The following is a 19,920-nucleotide window of genomic DNA, read 5'->3' as shown; positions in this document are numbered from 1 at the left end:
GTCGATTTGATTTTGATTTTTTGTGGGATATTGGAAAAGATGTGTAGGAGAGCTATTCAGGAGGACTGATCATATTCTCTATGTAGACAAAACCATGAGAGCTATTGAATAAGTTATAGGTTTTTGACTATACTTCTACGTTTCTTCTTTTCCTTATGTTCTCATCAGATTTTTTTTAAATGACAAACTTTGAAAAATGTATTCAGTTTCTTTTTCTCTTCATAAGCCAGGGTTCATCCAGAAGGAATGAAACAACGATCCAAGCTTCTTTGCTCCTTTGATTTCTCACTTTCCAGAGATCTCTCATGATCATAAAAACAACTATGCAACAGTAGATTCATTGGGCTCGAAGATTGCCCCAGTTGCTGCTGTCTGCCCTTACTCATTCACTTATTCTAATCTATTATTACTCTCTTGGTTAAACATGACTACGTAATAGCATCTTGAACACCCATTAAATTTTTTTCTTTCAGGCCGCCGGTTCTTAAATGCCACGTCGGGGACACATATATCTTTTGACAAATAGACTAATGCAGGGGAGATTTTGTTTCTGAGTAAGTATTTGATGACTCTTAAGTTATTTCGACCACATTCAGTTTCTCATGTTCTTTATCCATAACACCCTCACACAATTATCCATCACTTAAGGCTGGTCTGGAAAAACACTGGGAACAACCCAGACCCTTCATTGCTGAGAGGATATGCCAAGGTTGAACCACTGAGCATATCTAAGCTGAATGAGTTCATCATCGCAGCCGAGCCTCACGTTGTACAGAAATTTTTGTTTGTTCTACATTTTGGTTGTCTAGATCATGAATGTGATTCTAACAATATTGCAATGTAGGAGATTGAATTTGTCCGCACAGGAAGGGTGACTGGAATCAAGATGGACAAAGGCTGGTGTTACGTTTCCTTCTCCAGGTGCACAAGAAGCTCCAAAGAACTGACTCATCTTTTACTTGCGTGTCCTGCAACAACACAAGCGTTTTGAAAATTCTCACATACAATCAACATGGTTTTCATACAATTTGTTACAAGGTACCAGATGAAGATGAGCATTGTTGACGATGCGGATGAGGGTCTATTTGTGGCTTTCGATGGAGAGATTCAGAAACTACATAACATGGGTGCCTATGAAGCTGGTCATTTAATGGTACGTAGCATCATCCAACAAGTTTCATATCTTAACACATATCTTTGCAACTAAAACATTTAACTCATAGGCTGGAGAGGGAGTTAAACTAGAGGAGACTCAGCCACCTCCTTTTATTGCAGATATAGTTGGTAAGACATACAGCTTCCAGGTCAAGGTAGACATGAACAACTTCACTGCCAACCATCAGACCTTCACTATCTCTCGCATGAACAAGCGTGTGACTGTCTGCCACTGACTGACTTTGTTGTCGACGTAAAATGCCACATTTAATTCATTCGGGTCCTTCCGTAGAATGCAAATTGATATATGGTGTTTTTGCCACCTTGTATATATGTTTTCTAATTGGTTTTCAAGTCATTATCGAGTCTTCCTAGTCTTTTTCGAGTCATTACAGGTTTGGAGTTGCATTGGATTGGAGATAGACCAGCTGGAACAAAAAAGACAGAACACAATGCAATCTGGAGATTTTCACGCGGAACAGTCTGAGTGACTGTTCCCGATAGCGGAGCAACCCGAGTGACTGTTCTGGATAGAGCGGAGCAACTCGAGTGCATGTTCCAGCGGCAAAGATTTTTAAGGAAACTACAAGTCATTACGGGATTTGCCCTAATTATCCCATCTTTTTCTCCCAGCCGCCTGTGGCTTCCATAAAACTTCTTTTTCTGTTTTTCTATATTTTACTACGCTATTTTGGAGAAGAAACCAGACCTTAGAGTTGGAGACTTGAGATTTTGCTACTTTGTAAAAGGAGAAGGCTATCTCTCTCGATTTAGAGAAGAACCCCCTGAACCCTATTACTTTATTTCAGTCATATTTCATGTTGCTTTATATCTCTGTCTCTGTGTTTTCTTGCTTCATGGCTGAGTAGTCAGCTTGCTTAGTCTAGGGTGTTAGGGTGTTAGATCTGTGAGCTTGACATAAATAAGTTATAAATCGATTGTCTTCATTCATTGTTGTTCTTAAGGCTTGCATCAAGCTAACCACTTAGTGCATGATTCTAGGTTTAATCTATTCATCAAAAGTGTTATAGGTTGCTAGACATAACTTGGATGAGCATCATATCCCTAACCAGCGAAAGTAGATGTTAGGGTGTTTTGTGAACAGATAGGACTTGATCTTAATGTTTGTCATCGCATCTCAGTCCAAACGACAGTTTAGGTACTGAGATCGATTGACAAAAGGTGAAGCACCACGACAGTGGGCTGATCTATCATAAGTGATCCGAGTTCTAGACTGGTCTTTAATCGAACTTGAATAATTGTTTGGCTCACACTTGCTTAACACCCGACCAAACCACCCTAGGCTAGCATTTTAATCATCTGAAATTTTTAATTAATCTTATTAATTGCTTGTTACGAAACCTTAATCTCAAAACCCCATCATTGTTTTAGCTAAGTATTGATCCCATCAAGATAAAGTGTAATCGTTGGTCTATGTGGATTTGATCCTAAAGTGCTACATCGACATACCATTCGATTGTGTAGTGTGCACATTAGGTTAATTGGTGTGCGTATACACGTAATATCAATTTGGTGCCGTTGCCGGGGACCATCTTTTTACCTTTATTTTTTGGTTATTTATTTAGTCTAAGACCTCTAACTTGCTCTATCCTTTTTGTTGTAACTAATGTTCCAGGTGTATGACCAGTAGACATACTCGGAGAAACGCACAAGGAGAATTGGTTACACTTACCAACCAGGAGCTAGCAAGGTTAGAAAGAACAAATCGTCAAAAGCCAAGGCAAACCGACACCACTATGGGTGATCACGCCAATCAGGATGATCTCGCTGCTGCAATGGCACACATGCAGCAGCAGATGCAACATTTGCAACAGTTGCAGCAGACCATTCAAGCGCAGGAACAAGCTGCTCAGCAGCAGCAGGAACAGCAGGCGCAGACTGTTCCGATCGGGGAGAGAAACCTTCCGCGTAACATCCCTACTACGTGCTCGGCCATTTTTCCTCCACCCTGCACCAGGCAGGACTTCGAGATCAAGCCTGCTTTGATCGGTCTAGTACAGAGAAAGGTGTTCTCTGGCCTCTCTACAGAAATTCCAATGGAGCATATTGAGAGCTTCGAAAAAGTCTGCAGTTTCACTCGCGCGAATGGTGTTCCACCAGATTACATCACATGCATGTTATTCCCATTCTCTCTTAATGGAGAAGCTGCACGGTGGTTGAACTCTCTCCCTACCGGCTCTCTCACTTCATGGGAACAGGTCCGATCAGCGTTCTTCAGCCATTTCTACTCTAAGGCGAGAACAACTGCATTGAGGAACAAGATCACCTCCTTCAGACAGCTCACTGATGAGCCTTTCAGTGACGCATGGGAGTGCTTCAATGACTATCGCAGAGAATGTCCTCACCATGGATTTGATGATGACTACCTCTTGGATATTTTCTATGAGGGAGTTGACTGGGAATTTCAGAGTGCTATGAACTCTGCCAGCAATGGATACTTTATGACTCAGACCACTGATGGAGCGTTTAAGCTGATTGAGAACATGGCTGCTAGCTCAGCTAATAAGAAAGAGGAGAGTGATTGCTCTAAGAAAGGGAACAGTTCTGAGAACCAGAAGATAGATGAGCTGACTTCCAAGGTTGATCAGCTACTAAAAAACAACCAAGGGCACGTCTTCAGCATGGAGCAAGCTACGGCCGGGCAGATTCAGAACCAGAACCAGTGACAGTCGCAGAGCAATCGGCAAGCTGTTCCAGCTACCGGGAACAGTCAACCAGATGAGCTGAAGGGTCTGGGGTATGATGATGCAACAACTGTTGCAGGGTTAGCAAGTTCAGGCCAAGGCGTTGAATCAGGTGACCACGGTAATCGACACCAGGATGGGTAACATGTTCACTGAGCTGAATGCCAAGTATGATACTCTTACGATCCACATAAGAAAGATCGATGTTCAGCTTGCTCAGACAGTTGAGAGTGTCAAGATGCAACAAGGGACGCTCCCTGGAAAAATTGATAAAAATTCTAGGACTGAGCACTGTAATGCAATAGAGCAGCCGTTTGCTGAGACTGTTCTAGGCGCAGAAGAGAACACAGAGCAGTCTGGTAGCTCTGGAGAGACTGGTCCTAGAGAACCTGCTGATACTTTACCAGTGCGAGTCTATGTTCCTATGGTTCCCTATCCAATTCCATCTAAACATCTGATGGATCCTACTAGTACAGAGCAGCTGGCTGGGTTTAGGAAGATGGTAAGAAGGTTTCCTCAAAAGATCTCATTTGAACATGCCTGGGAGATTCGGCCATTGCATATGTTCTTCAAAAATTGCAGAGAATCTCAGGAGGAAATCAAGGCACTCTTTACTGAAGCAATGACACCATCGCTGAAGGTACTTCTTAAGGTTGATGACCCTAGAAAGTTTATTTTTTGTTGTTCCATTGCTGGAGTGGAATTCAAGGAAGCTCTTTGTGATTCTGGGTCTAGTGTGAACCTTGTCTCAAAAGCGATTGTAGACGAACTGGGCATTGTTGATGTTGAGCCTTCTCGGGTGAAGCTGGCCTTTGCGAACTCTTCCATGGCAGTCCCTTATGGAACCATTCACAATCTTCCTGTACAGGTTGGGGACTGTGTGCTCCATACCGAATTTCAAGTTGTTGAGATGAGGAACGATCATGAGATGCCTTTGATCTTTGGAAGATCATTTATGGCTACAGTGGGAGCAATCGTCGACATGCCTAATAAGAGAGTTTCCTTCTCCAACATCAACAAGAAGGTTTTCTACAAGGCTGTCCCAACCAGATCACAAATCCGATACCCCTCTTGCATCTCAGTGGTTAGTGGAGAACAGCTGGAAATTGTTCCTAAGAAAGAGCTTTGTAAAAAGGGTGAGATCAAAGAAGTCTTGGATGGAGATCCTCACACTGATACCAAGAAACTCAGTGGGAATGTAAAGCTGAATGAAAAAGTCCAGAAGAAAAAGGTCAAGGCTGATCCTATGATGACTTTGATACCTCGCTTGTGTGATGAAAAATCCATTGAGTATGAGGTAAAGTGCAAGGGTACCCTAAACCTTTCTCTAAATTCAGAGTAATTCTCACACATGAACTAAAGGGAGAAGCTGCTGTGAAAGGGTTGTTGAGCAGAGTTTTGAATCTGAACATGTCTGATTGTGCAGCTTGTTTTGGAACAAGCCCTCATGCTCAATCCGACTGATCCCAGTCACCAAGTCAAGCTAGTGACTTAAACCAAGTGCTTGGTGGGAGGCAACCCATTGGTAAGTGTAAATATAACTTGGTTTTGTTTTTGTTTACTTATTTTTCGTTTTAGTTTATTGAGTTTCAGGTCTAAAAGCAGAAATATCAGAGATACTTAAAAATTTTGGGTTACTGAAGGAGCGACTGCTCCAGGCGGAGATCTTGCAATGGAACACCCAGAATTTTCGTGGAGCGCCCGCTCCACTCAGGTAAGTATCTCACAAAAAAATGTTTATTCTTGTTTTCACCTTCTCTCTGATTTATTTTCACACCAGGGACGTTGTGAAGTAAGTATGGGGGAGGGTTTTCGTCGTTTACTAACTCATTTCTTTCTTTTATTTTTCTTTTGAGTCAGTTTTTATGATCGAGTCAGTCAAAATTTTGTGGGAATTAGGACCTTATTCCGTGTTGATCACTGACCACCTCGTGCTTTAGTTATCTTAGTCAGTGACCTTAGTAGTGGCGAAAGACACACATATGGACCTGGAACACCCTGACATATATCACTTGATTCTCCAGAAGTTCTCAGCCGATCAGGTTACACTGGGTAAACTTAACTCCACTTAACTTGAACCTAATCTTGACTGAAATTCTTCTTGTTATGGGCATTAAATCAGGGAAACGAGAACACACTCAGGACTTCTTATCCTTTTTATCCATCTTGCTGATCCTGAGTGGCTAGCTCATCTTTAGCTAGTTCCCACCCTGCACCTTAACCTTTATTCCACCTTCATGCATTTGTTTTTCAGTGTCATATGTGCAGATATGTGCAAAAAGGTCAGAGAGGAAAGGATCAATGCAGCCTCCTACTCGTTACTGCTGCAGAAATTCTGTCAGAAAGGAGAACAAGCAGATTAAGGGAGCAACCGCTCCATAACCAATGAATTGCGCAAGAGCAGGGGTGGAGAACCAGAATGGTTGCGAAATCAGAACCACCAGTGGCACTCAGATCCATCATGTATGACCTCCTTCTTCGTCACATCACCATATCAGTCTTCAAAAAAAACAAAAAAAAAAGGTGATGGAGAAGGGGAAGAAATCAAAGAAACATGAGCCACTGAGAAGATCGAGCAAAGGAGTGGGTACCAAAAGGAAAGTGGAACGCAGAACAATCAGTTGCCTGTTCCGTCACCAGAACAGTCGCACCAGATAGAGCAAAAACGAGTAGAGGCTGTGGACATCAATGGATCTATCCACTCTTGCCATTTTGTGCGATATTCTGCATCCTCTTCAATGAAATGGAAGCCCCTAAACACTTTTAACTCCACAATTAAATAGTCTGTTTCACACCTAGACCGTCTACCCTGAATGATGCATGTAATGAGAAGCTCACGGTACTCTTAAATGAACGTAGGGAGTTTTGTCTCGATGTGTTGCTTTTTCAGGTTTGAGATGAAGAGTATGGAGCCGATTTTTGAACAGCCGTCAGTGGGGATCCGGTAAGGGTGTATTGTCCTAGTTTTATTGCTTGTATGGTTCAGAGATTCGTGGTTAAAGTATGGTTGTTGAGAATAGGAGAGTTCTCACACTTTCAAACCTTTCTCTCTGTTCTTGATACTTGACATTGTTTGAGGAAAAACAAGGATCTAAGTCTAGGGGAATTGATATATGGTGTTTTTGGCACCTTATATATATGTTTTCTAATTGGTTTTCAAGTCATTATCGAGTCTTCCAAGTCCTTTTCGAGTCATTACAGGTCTGGAGTTGCATTGGATTGGAGATAGACCAGCTGGAACAAAAAGGACAAAACACAATGCAATCTGGAGATTTTCACGCGGAACAGTCTGAGTGACTGTTCCCGATAGCGGAGCAACCCGAGTGACTGTTCTAGATAGAGCGGAGCAACCCGAGTGCCTGTTCTAGCGGCATAGATTTTTAAGAAAACTACAAGTCATTACGGGATTTGCCCTAATTATCCCATCTTTTTCTCCCAGCCGCATGTGGCTTCCATAAAACTTCTTTTTCTGTTTTTCTATATTTTACTACGCTATTTTGGAGAAGAAACCAGACCTTAGAGTTGGAGTCTTGAGATTTTGCTACTTTTTAAAGGGAGAAGGCCATCTCTCTCGATTTAGAGAAGAACCCCCTGAACCCTATTATTTTATTTCAGTCATATTTCATGTTTTTTTATATCTCTGTCTTTGTGTTTTCTTGCTTCATGGCTGAGTAGTCAGCTTGCTTAGTCTAGGGTGTTAGGGTGTTATATCCGTGAGCTTGACATAAATAAGTTATAAATCGATTGTCTTCATTCACTGTTGTTCTTAAGGCTTGCATCAAGCTAACCACTTAGTGCCTGATTCTAGGCTTAATCTATTCATCAAAAGTGTTATAGGTTGCTAGACATAACTTGGATGAGCATCATATCCCTAACCAGAGAAAGTAGATGTTAGGGTGTTTTGTGAACAGATCGGACTTGATCTTAATGTTTGTCATCGCATCTCAGTCCAAACGACAGTTTAGGTACTGAGATCGATTGACAAAAGGTGAAGCACCACGACAGTGGGCTGATCTATCATAAGTGATCCGAGTTCTAGGCTGGTCTTTAATCAAACTTGAAGAATTGTTTGGCTCACACTTGTTTAACACCCGACCAAACCACCCTAGGCTGGCATTTTAATAATCTGAAATCTTTAATTAATCTTATTACTTGCTTGTTACGAAACCTTAATCTCAAAGCCCCATCATTGTTTTAGCTAAGTATTGATCTCATAAAGATAAAGTGTAATCGTTGGTCTCTGTGGATTCGATCCTAAAGTGCTACATCGACATACCATTCGATTGTGTTAGTGTACACATTAGGTTAATTGGTGTGCGTATACACATAATATCACAAATAATGATATGTGTTTCTCTTTAATCAGGATGGTGACGATGATGACGGAGACGACTTGCCTGGGAACCCTTCAGCCCTTCCTAATGTTGGCATCGAAGGTAACGAACGTGTGGAAACCTCTTCTCCAGGAACATCCTCCAGTGGTCCTGCCACCAAGAAGCCTCTCCTTTCAAAAAGTGGTCAAGAAGGCACGAAAAGCTTAAGTGAACAAGATGGAGTTTCTAGAGTCAGTTTTCCTCTTTCAATAATGCTAGGCATCAATGTTGGTTTTTTTAAAATTTGAATTCTCGAGTCAGATTTCCTCTTTGGTTAATGCTTAGGCATCAAAGTTTTTTTTTTTTAATTTTCTCCTCGTCTGGAGTTTGCTATTCTTTTTTTTAGCTATCGTGAAAATGGTCTCAAGTTTAAAGCGTAACTCTGAGTTTAAAACCAAAGAATACAAATATATATATATATATAAAACTTTGCGTCCGGTTGTAGATACATTTCATAATAAGCCAACGACGAGCAATAAAGCATAACTAAATAACCAATGCCTCAAGATTGAAAATAAACTTATTCTTCTACAATTTATAAAGCCCTTCAAATACATATGTTGAGTTTAAGAACCCACCACAATACCCAAGAAATTACTACACAATCAGAAGACACATATCCACTCAACTTAGACGACATACTTATTAAAACTTCCTAGGATCTAACCATTTTCATTACAACTTCCTCTAAGCACTCACTGTAAACATGTCTTCACAGCTAAAAGAACATGCTCATCAACAAGACATTGAAATAATTTTAAAATTGCCTAATAACTTACATTTTATAACATATAAATATAAATACAAAATATATGCTGCACAAAACAAAAATACAAACATGTAATCAAGTTTATAGGAAACCCCGGACGTAGCAAATTATAAGAATAATACAAATATTATAAAATATAAAATAATTACATAATAAAAATGAAATTTCTTTATTAGCTAGATAAACATATGATTTTTTGATAAAAAGTAACAAAACTGAATAATAAATATATTTTAAAATAGTTTTCACAAATTGAGAAAACACTAAATATTATTTTTTTCTTACATCCCGTCTGTAGATCTTAGTGTTAAATATATATACATTTTCCACGAAACCTTCAATACATTTCCGCGAAATGACTAAAACATTTAAGAAACGGACAGAAGGATATAGGTAGGCCCAAATGACATTGGCTGGCCACAAAAATTGACACCTTTGTTTCCACGAAACTCCTTTTCTTGCTTATTCTCAGTCAACTTTCTGTGTTAGTTATACACATAGCTTCTTTGTAAATTCTTCCTCCTTATCAGAAAAACTCGGTGATCTCCCATCAAAAAAAACAAACCAATGGCTTCTTCTTCGACTCTTTTGGCTCACAGTTGCATACATCATGTCTTCCCAAGCTTCCACGGGGAAGATGTCCGCAAAAACTTTCTTAGCCACATTGTCAAAAAGTTCAAGAGCAAAGGAATCGACCTATTCATTGACAATAACATAGAGAGAAGTAAGTCTATAGGTCCTGAGCTCATAGAAGCTATTAGAGGATCTAGGATTGCGATTGTTTTTCTCTTTAAGAACTACGCTTCTTCGACATGGTGCTTAAACGAGCTAGTGGAGAGAAGAGTTTGGTCAAACAGTGATATCACTTTTCTATGAAGTGGATCCAACTCATGTAAAGAAGCAGATTGGTGATTTTGGGAAAGTCTTCGAAAAAACTTGTAAAGGAAAAACAGAGGAGGAGATGCGAACATGGAAACATGCTTTGACGGAAGTGGCTCAAGTCGCAGGTTTCCATTCATCAAACTGGTTCGTTCTCTTGATTCTCACTTGCTATTAATCTTCCTATGAGTATTTAGCTTTTAAACAACAACAATCATGGACCGGATAACTATTGCTATCTTTCTTTGATGTATGAAATATCTAAATAGTACGTGCAATTTTTTCGTGACTATATAACGGAGTTATTGGTCATCCCCTTGTTCAGGAAGACTGAAGCAAAGATGATTGAATATATTGCCACTGATGTTTCCGACAAGTTGAACCTTTCAGCACCATGCAGTGACTTCCAAAGCTTAGTTGGGATGGAATCTCAGATGTCATAAATGGAACCATTGTTACAGTTATATTCGGATGAGGTGAGAAAAATAGGGATTTTGGGTCCACCTGGGATTGGTAAGACCACCATTGCTAGATATATATTCAACAAATACTCCACTATAGTGTGAAATTGTATTTACAGAAGCAGTTTATGGCTCAACTAACCAATGAGAAGGATATCAAGATTCCACATTTGGGAGTTTCCAAAGACAGGTTGAAAGACATGAAAGTTCTTGCCATCCTTGATGATGTGGATCGGTCAGTACAGCTGGAAGCAATGGCGAACAAAACTTGTTGGTTTGGTCCGGGGAGTCAAATTATCATCACAACCCAAGATGAAAAGGTTTTAAAATCAAGTGGGATCAACCATATATACAAGGTGCATTTACCACCAGATGATGAAGCTTTTCAAATTCAAGTAGAATATGATGTTTATCTATAATTTACATATGGGTCTCTCACTACAATGCGATATTGCGAATATGATATTGAACATTTACATTTACATATAAACCTAGCAATTACTTGGTAATAATACTTCTGTTTTTTCGATCAAATAGCTAATTAGATTCAAAGACTAGTCTCCAGAGTTTGTAGTAACAACTATTTATAAGGAAATAGAAACCTAAATGTGTGTTCATTGTCAAGCAGCTTTGTTGCTTGCCTCCTACGAAACATAGAACCCAGAGTTTAGATGCTTCTGTTCAAGTAAGCCGATCTTTTATGTCAGGTTGTTGCCCATTAAACACAGCTTGTCTCCCTGAAAAATCCCCAAACATTCTAACAATTGAACATTGACATCAGTACGGCAATACCTTAAAACTTTTTGAAGGGATTCAAAATCAGAGGGAGAAGTTTTACCGGTTAAGTTTGTGTTGGAATGACCAATATTCAACCTTGGATGAGTTAACCCTCCTTCACCACTCATCTCCTTTAATAGACAAAACATTCTACTGTGTAGTAAGCAAACTAGCTTTTGCAAAGATTCTAAAGTGAAACTGCGTTACTGAACTACGCACCGCAGGTGAAGTAAGGAGAGGGAAAGGTCCAAAGTGACTGCGAATGGAAGGTTCCAACGCGTATGAAGAAGCCACGGTGTTGACCATTGCAGGTGCATTAGAAGTGGAAGCAAAATGATTGGTGTGATTAAACAGAGAATCATTGGTTGCTTCTGGAGGAACACCAGGTCGGAGCTGAGAGAGTTGCAATGGGTGTAATGTAGTTCCAGGTAAGCACAGAGGATGTAAGTTTACCCCATTCCTCATTGTCAACATCTACAAAGATCAGAAACAAAAACGAATAGTATTATTTCATCGTCTGACAGAGAATAGGCTAAAAATTCTTAAGAACAGCCAAACTTAGTGAATAGTGTGACCTGAACTTGGAGCTGAAGCTGTTTCAGATACTCTATGGCTTCATCAAGCATTGAAGCCTTATCCGTCTTCCCACAATGTAATTTTACATTTTTTTTTTTTTAATGTCATTTTACATTGAATAATATATTTCAGAGATAATAAGAAACAAAAGAGAGAGAAATGGTTCATGTGAATGAATATGTATTTTACCTTATTTGAATTAGGGATGAGACTTTGTAAAGCTTTCATCTTTTCGTTGATCCTACTTCTTCTTCTCTGTCAGAACATAATCACATAAGTCTCAAGTAAGCGTATTGTATGAAACAAAACAAAAAAAAAAAAAGACAAGAAAAACAAAACCTTCTCAGATAAATTATGAACTTCAGCAGCTCTGCATCTCTTTGATGAGGTACGAGACTTGCAGAGAAGTTCATCGTCAACCACTGCTTCTACTCCTTCCTGTTTTTTTCATTCAATAAAACTTCATTACTATACATTTAAGGTGGGGAACGTACAGATCAGTTAGAGAGAATCACTGTTGACCATTTTGTCGGAAAACAGACAAAGATGGAATCTTTTAGAAAATGCACAGAGAGAGAAAGAGAAGTTTCAAAGCACCTCGCTTTCGCAATCATACTCGTCGGTCTCATTCCCGCTAGCTCCAAACGAAGAAGACGAAACACGAGTCCCTGAGCTGTTTCCTTGAGCAACGTTATTGCCACCACCACCGGAGAAACCATAACACGCGGCGGCGGAGCTTGATCCAACGCCGGAGCCTATCAAAACCTCAGAGTAATCAGCTGCGCGCTTCGACGTTTGAGGAGAAACGAAACATCTCGGGTTGTCTGCATGCGGGTCTGCGTTAACTCCTATCTCCGCGGTAGAAGCCGTCGCCGGAGAATAGTGAGAGGGTAAAGGAGAAGAAGAACGGTTGATAATATGCCGGAGAAACAGAGAAATCTCGTCGGAAGAAGAGGGTGGATGATGATTGCTATTATTACTACTACGAGTATCGTAAATCGATGTAGTTGAAGAAGAAGATGGAATCAATTTCTTATCAGCCATTACTCTCTTCTTCGCTTCTCTCTCTCTCTTCTCTCTTCTCTCTTTTATGGCAAGTATATAAGAAAAAAACAGTTTTCTATTTTATGGGCAATGGGAGGGAATAGAAGAGAGAGTTATTGTCACGCGCCAGGTTGGAGACAGAGGTTAAAATGATTGGACTGTTATAGCGCTAAAAGTGACTGTAGCTGTTACTCTAGCAAAAGCAATGAGCTTGTGTCAGCGCACGGTATAAAAAAAGTTTCCTCGTCCCGCGTGAGAGTTGAGACACACTACTCCTATAAACTAGTATGTTATAAATTTTATGTTATAAATTATAAGACATTTTCGAATTTCTATGTAAAATTTATTAACAGTTAATATTATATAACCAATGATAATATACTTTGTACTCCTTCTGTTTTTAATATATGTCATTTTAAAGAAATTTTTATGTTCCAAATTATATGATCTTTTTGGTTTTCTATATAAAATTTATTAACACTTAATGTTATATGATCAATGATAATATACCTTATATTTTATTATTAGTTGATTTGTGGTTAGGTAAATAATTAAAGATATTTTTGTTTAGAAAATATAAAAGTTTAATGATTTTTTAATCTACGTGCACAATTCTAAAACGACTTATATTAAAAAAAAACGGAGGGAGTATTTTATTATTGGTTAATTTGTGGTTAGGTAAATAATTAATAATGTTTTTGATTAGCAAATGTAAAAAATTAATGATTTTTTTTTAATTTGTGTATTTGTGTGCATAATTCTAAAACGACATATATTAAAAAATTGAGAGAGTACTAACGGTTAATTTATTTGTTAGTTTATATTTTACTTGTTTTCCTTTCATTTATGTTTTTTTTTTCTCGGTAACAAATGATACAACCTTTTATATGGTTTCTCATAGTCCATTATTTAAAATAGAAATCTGTTAACATGCATATGTATATTCTTCTTGATATGGATGAAACACAATAGGAATGAATATTTATTTAGTTTAGGAAAAAAAAAAACGAGCCCAATTATTTTTGTTGGAGAGATTTTGAACAATGCCATTAGTTTATAGAAAACGAAGTTATACGTCTTCGGTTGTTTGACAAAAACATTATCTACTTTTAGTAATTTGAACGGCAATTCCAATTCTTACTTGCTAGGAATTCAAAAAGAATTAGCATTGAAAACATGTGTGTTTATTGTATAATATGAAATATTATTTATTTTCAAAAATTATAACTCTTGCCGTGATTAAATCATTAAACATTAGAGCATAATTAATGGGGTGCTTAGAGAGGAGTGCTTAGCCAAAAATTAATATAACTAGAGATTTTACCGCGCTACGCGCGGTTTATTTGTCTATTAAATGTCTATAATTTTAATGTTAAATATAATTCAAAGCTTAGAGTTTAAAAGAAATTAAGTTATAAGCTTTAAAGTAAATTAAGTTTATTTTTGGGTTTATATTATATCATTTTTTTTATATAAAATTTGATAAATTAGAGTGAAAGAGTTTGAAGAAATTAAAATTTTTGTTAGGAATATCACTAATTTCTATTTAATATATATTTTATATGTAACCATATTTAAATTTTCTATTAATCTTTTAGTAATCGTTTAAAACTTTATTAAAATTAAAATAATTTATATTTTATAAAATATTCAAATTTTATTAATTTATGTATATCATATATTTGTTCATGAATCATCTGAAAGGTTTTTTTTTCAAATTATACTTTTGAAGAATAGGTAAATAAATTCATTTCATATAAATATATATATTTTCATAAATGTGTAATCATTTCTGTGTTAAAATTTCATTGATATTAATTATTTTGTAAATAATTATTTATTTTAAAAATGTGAAACTTTTAGGAGATTCCGTATTAATGATTTCATGTTTAAATATTACATAAAAATATTTGGAATAGATTAAATTACATATATGCAGATATATCAGGCATTGGTATTGGCTAAAAAAATTATAACCATGCAAGATTGTTTGTATGTTAGAGTTGAAACATATTTCCATTATTCTTAAATTTGTTATTAAACAACTTAAAATGGATTTGGAATAGCGAGAAGCAAATTAGAAATTTTTCAAAAATTGTAAAGACTTCTCAAAATGAACCTACTGGTAATTCTCTAACCTAAACTTATTTTTACACAAATTTGTTTTGTCAAACATTGCAAATAAACGATGAACAAATCTAACAGTATATTGATAGCCTAGAAGTAACAATTAAAAAGTCTTTGTAATGCGACTTATCGAGCGTAATCAAAAGCTATAGATAACTAATTAAATTCATAATTTTTCATCTTATAGTTTTAATAAAAAATAAATTTATGATGATTTCTATTTTATATTGGCAGATATGATTTTTAAGAATTTTATAACTTTTAAGATTTAATTTGTTTCTTCGTGGTAGTTAAATTTGTATGTTGATTTACATAATATCATTCTAAATATCAATTTAGTACCTTTTGAATAGTTTTTAATTTTGATTCTTTAGAAATTTATTTCCATTTTGTTTTAAATGATTTGGATATTTTTTCTAATATTTTACTAAATAATGGAATCTTATTATATTTTAATATTTAATTAAAATAATATATGTTAATTTCAAACCACTAACCTAGATATTAAATTAATTTCTTGTATGTACTTTTTGTTAGTCATTTTATACTGATTTTAACTTAATTTTTTGAGAAACTTATTTTAACTTTATTTTGGCATAATGGTTTTTTTTTTTTAAAGTCTTCCATTTAAGACAACAAAAACAACAACGAACAATTTAGTGATGAGGATTCAAAAGGGTCGTGTGCTCGTCTTCATAGCCTCTTTGTCTTCATCCTCCTTTGAAGAGTTTTTTTCGTGAACGCAAGCTCTCCACAACATTAAACCACAAATAGATGTGCCAAGCAGATTTTGACACTTTTATACTTTTACGAACTCCTGTTAATAGTGACCATGAGAAAACTTAGTTTCAAATAGAGTTAGCTACTCTAGGTAAATGGACTCGTTATGGCTATAGTCTCAAGTAATTTCAGTAAACAAAGGATGATTCAATATGTTCATGATTATAGATGGTGAAGAAAGCAACTGCAACGCCAATACTAAGGTACTGCATAAGCATGGACTCATGTGCTACTCAATTATAGATGGTTCAATGATAAGCTAAATTAAAGTTAGGAATCAATACCTATATGAAAGTTACCTGATCCTCCCCTGAATAATTTAATTTAAGACCTCACAACTATTGAGAATATCCAAAGAGTTTTTTTTTTGTGAAATAGCATGTCCAAAAAGTGGGTGCATATCAAAAAACATATACAATTGTAAAACAGTTTCATAGAATGTCCAAAAAGTTATTTTTTTTTTGGTGAAATAGCATGAAGAATCACAATCTCAACGTAGTGAAAAACGTAAATAATTATAAGAATGACATGGTGTTATTTAGTCTTTCAAAACGTGCATAAAACTTAAATAATATAAATTATGTAACGTTTATCGGTAGTTCTTATATGAAAGATTTTGAATTATAATGTAGCTTTGCAACTTTCTATGGTGAATGAGTAGAATTGCCACCAAAACCAATTTATGGTTAAATATGGTTTGAATATTCATACTCCTTGGCTACAAAATAATTATTATAACCTAAAAGATAATAAACGCTACTGGATGCTTCTAATTTTCTTTTTTCCTGAGAGAAATATGCAGGAGATTAGGTATTTACCTGTAACTTCAATGGGCTGGTTATTGGGGAGGCTATCCATTCCGCTGAAACAGAGATCCGCACAACCAACTTATTCTTGCCTTTGTAATCCATCCTAGAGATAATTTTATTCTTGTCTTCCAAGGGTAAAGACATGAGATCAGGATGCAGTCTTGTTCATTCATCTGTAATATAACCACCTGAAAAGGAGTTTTAAATGTTCAGCTTAGTGGAACATAAACTCAATGTAACTCTTTCCCTGAAAAAAAAAACAGATGAACATACTCTGAATTCACTGTTTGAATTTCGAATCAAAGACGCTACTCGGGATTCCAAGAAAGAATCTGCAGTTCGATAAGCCAGCCCATCATTCACCTTACTGCCACTTCAAATTTGAATCGTGGATAGTTTTTGTAAAACCAACCAGGATCAACTGGATCATCTATTGTAACGGTGACTTCCAGTTCATTTGAGAGAATGTCTGAATATAATATCCTTCGAACATCAAATGGTTCTGGAGCATATATCCTGATAGGAGTCCAAAATATGACATGCTCAAGCTAAAATGTCTTTATTAAAAAAAATGATGAAGCAAAAAAGATAGAACCAAATACCATTATATTGGTTCCCTTCCTCTGGTTTCACATGCTGCACAATATCACAGGATCGAACAGTTGGAAAGATGATCCTAGAGATAGTAGTGAAATCATTTTAAACATACAACACATTGAGAAGAAGAACTTGGACCCAACCAAAATAATTACCCTGCATAGTATACATCCGTACGTATCAGCTTACATGTTCTTGACAACTCCAATGTATGATCTCGATCTTGGGGCTTAGCAAATTTAGTTTTGAAGGGTATTGTTAGATGTGAACCTTATCCAGGGAAGGATGTTTTCACAATTCTGCAACTCTTGGCCCCACTTCTCGACATTAGACTTCTCACCATCCACCACCACTTCCTCTAAACCAGGTTAACATCGGTTGCAGGAGAGGCCTCCCTCAAAGGCTCATCAGTGAGAACAACAGGCTTCTCCGCATCCACACCTTGAGGATCAGAGGATCTCAGCTCCGGCTCTCCAGATTTTAATTTTTCATTGTTGTGATCTTAGTCATCCGCAAGTGCCAGCATGAAACTTTCGTCTTTCCATCATTCTCACTAACCTGTAAACACAATAAGAACATGTAAACCGAGATCTATACCATGGAATCATAGACGATGGTGAAACTACAATCCAATATGTTGACGAAATTATTGAACCCAGAAATGGTATCAATGGAGGATGAATACTGATGCAGAGTTAAAAGTTAAAATCTTACGTATATAGATTGGATAGGCTTGAGATCCACGACTTGGATGAATATATCAGATCGATTCGAAGACGAAACAAAGGATAGGTTTGATAGGGTCACCGAGTTCTGCGTTCTCTCTCGCGTGAAAACGTTCGGTTTGTGCTTTAATTGAAATGGAAACCCTAAAGGTATGTTCTTGTGGGCGATTGAATAGGCTATAGTTGACATGAAGAGGAAATGATTTTGTAAAGGTAGTAAATGAGATTCTATAAAGGAGTTTATATAAAGCTAAGAACAATGGGAGTCAGAACGCTAACATCTCTAACTTGTAAGGGAGGAGTAATGAAGGTTATTAATGTGAAAGAGTGGGTCGACTTAACTCCAACGTAACTGTGATTTTCAGATACAACATAATTTTCGATCTAAAAACGGTGAAGATGAAGTGGAGTCTGGAGAGTCGCGCTTTGCCAAGCGATGGATTCGTATGGAAGTGGGCCACATCGACTCAGATACATAAATCTTGGCCCGGTTCAGACCCAGAAGATAAGTGACGTGGCATAAAGTCAGTTTCTGATTGGCCTGAATTTCCAATCCGACGTGGACAGCTTAAGAAGGCTTGATATGTTCCTTTTAGTATTGTTAGATAGTGGGTGAGACCCACACAAAAACTAAGCACATGTGCTTATTCTGCTTAATTAAGCACCGGTGCTAGCACTGTTTCGCGGGCCATACTGATACGTGGCGGTCCGCAATTGATTCGTTTTTAGCTTTTTTTTTTTTTTTTTTAATCAGAGAAAAAACCAAAAAAAAAAAAAAAAAGGGTTAATAGTGGTCTAAGTTGGTTGATGCTTGTATTGTTGGTATTCTATTTTATCGACTTTAAGCCCATGCACTGATATATGCGTTAAATTAACGTGAGACTTTAAAATCAGTTCTTGTATTGCAGGCAGGAACCAGTAATATTGAATTTATGGTGTCTTTTCTCTTCAACTATACATTTCGTAGTCTCGTATACGTCTTTATAATTTGAGCTTAACAGCTGCTAAATCAACTACCATCCGTTTCATTTCAATTGTTGTTTTAGGTTTATGCACATATATTAACAAATATATGATTTTGTATATTTTCAAAATAAAAACACAATTACCTATACATCTAACCATATTTCAACCAATAGAAAAATAAAGTGGAAAATCTTTTTAATAAATTTTGAAATGAAACTATTAAACGACACTTATTTTGAAACGAATTTTTTTTTCCTACAACGACAATTAAATCGAAATAGAGGGAGTATAAACATCCAAGTGTATATGTTTGTTAATATGTAAATATTAGTAAGAAAAACAATCCTTTAATTTGTTCGTATTACTCATCCAATAGCAGCTTATAACAGTTTTATTCAAGTTATCTAGTAACTTGTGCAACAAATAAAAAATTCACCATATGATACTCTATATAGTTTTTTTGCGCTGAAAACATCACTCGTACTTGTTCCATTGATGAATGCGCTCTAACTGCATCATTTGTTTCACTGCAACATTCAACCCAAGTACATTTATCCTCGTATTTTCAATTTCTGAACCAAAGAAAAAGCAAATGGGAGACAATTACTGAAAGCCTGCAGCAATTTTTCATCGTCCGCTTTTCAATTATTATTTTTTTTTTTGAAAAAAAAAATAACCTTTTCAATTATTTTATCAGGGTCCTTTTGTTATTCTGTTTTTTTTTTAATATAGAAGTAATCAAGTGACATGGTAGAGTTTGATTAAGTGATTATAATTTTATATGTAATTGAAAATTGGAAACATACACAGCAAATGCAACATAAAGATAATTAATGGTGGTTTGGCTTTTAACGGATACTATAGAAATGGAAATTTAAACTATTTTGTTTATGTTAAAACTTAAAACCTGGAACAATTAATCACATCTGTTTTTCAACTTCAATAAACAAATTAACGGGACAAAGCCTCCGCAAACAAGAAATGTTACAAAAAGTTGAAATCACTTTCAGGTAACTTTAATGAGACTACTGGTTTAGTTTATTATTGATGTTTTTCCGTTTTACTATATTTGAATTCAGGTAACGCTTGTTAAATTTTTCAACTAATAATTGAAGTTATCTTATTAAAATTCAAAATGCATGGATATGATAGATATGAGAAAAGTGTTGTAATTAGA

General features: G+C 36.3%; 1 protein-coding gene, 1 non-coding gene and 1 pseudogene across 4 annotated transcripts; 1 reads left to right on the top strand and 2 right to left on the bottom strand.

Annotated features, from left to right (window-relative positions):
• Nucleotides 1–3,422: 3,422 nt before the first annotated feature.
• LOC125584796 lies at nucleotides 3,423–3,529 on the bottom strand. The gene has a single exon (XR_007321704.1). It is a non-coding gene; the product is annotated as a small nucleolar RNA R71 (small nucleolar RNA).
• A 5,850-nt stretch (nucleotides 3,530–9,379) lies between these two features.
• On the top strand, nucleotides 9,380–11,868 carry LOC111215692 (annotated as a pseudogene).
• Nucleotides 10,725–12,810, bottom strand: LOC111215691 (transcription factor SPATULA-like). Of its 3 annotated transcripts, none has more exons than XM_022719629.2 (7): nucleotides 12,293–12,806; nucleotides 12,035–12,133; nucleotides 11,885–11,950; nucleotides 11,695–11,760; nucleotides 11,339–11,593; nucleotides 11,181–11,250; nucleotides 10,725–11,099 (listed from the first exon to the last, which is right to left on the bottom strand). In XM_022719629.2, exons 1-7 carry the CDS (start codon nucleotides 12,737–12,739, stop codon nucleotides 11,041–11,043), a joined length of 1,062 nt encoding a protein of 353 aa, XP_022575350.1. In that variant the 5' UTR covers nucleotides 12,740–12,806; the 3' UTR covers nucleotides 10,725–11,040. The 3 variants fall into 3 exon arrangements, with proteins under 3 accessions (XP_022575350.1, XP_022575351.1, XP_022575352.1); XM_022719630.2 differs by having other exon boundaries at nucleotides 10,725–11,079; XM_022719631.2 differs by lacking the exon at nucleotides 11,695–11,760 and having other exon boundaries at nucleotides 12,293–12,810.
• Between the last annotated feature and the right edge of the window lie 7,110 nt (nucleotides 12,811–19,920).

Source organism: Brassica napus, chromosome C3 (genome assembly GCF_020379485.1).
Source record: "Brassica napus cultivar Da-Ae chromosome C3, Da-Ae, whole genome shotgun sequence".
NCBI lineage: Eukaryota > Viridiplantae > Streptophyta > Magnoliopsida > Brassicales > Brassicaceae > Brassica > Brassica napus.
This window is presented reverse-complemented; position numbering and strand designations above follow the sequence as displayed.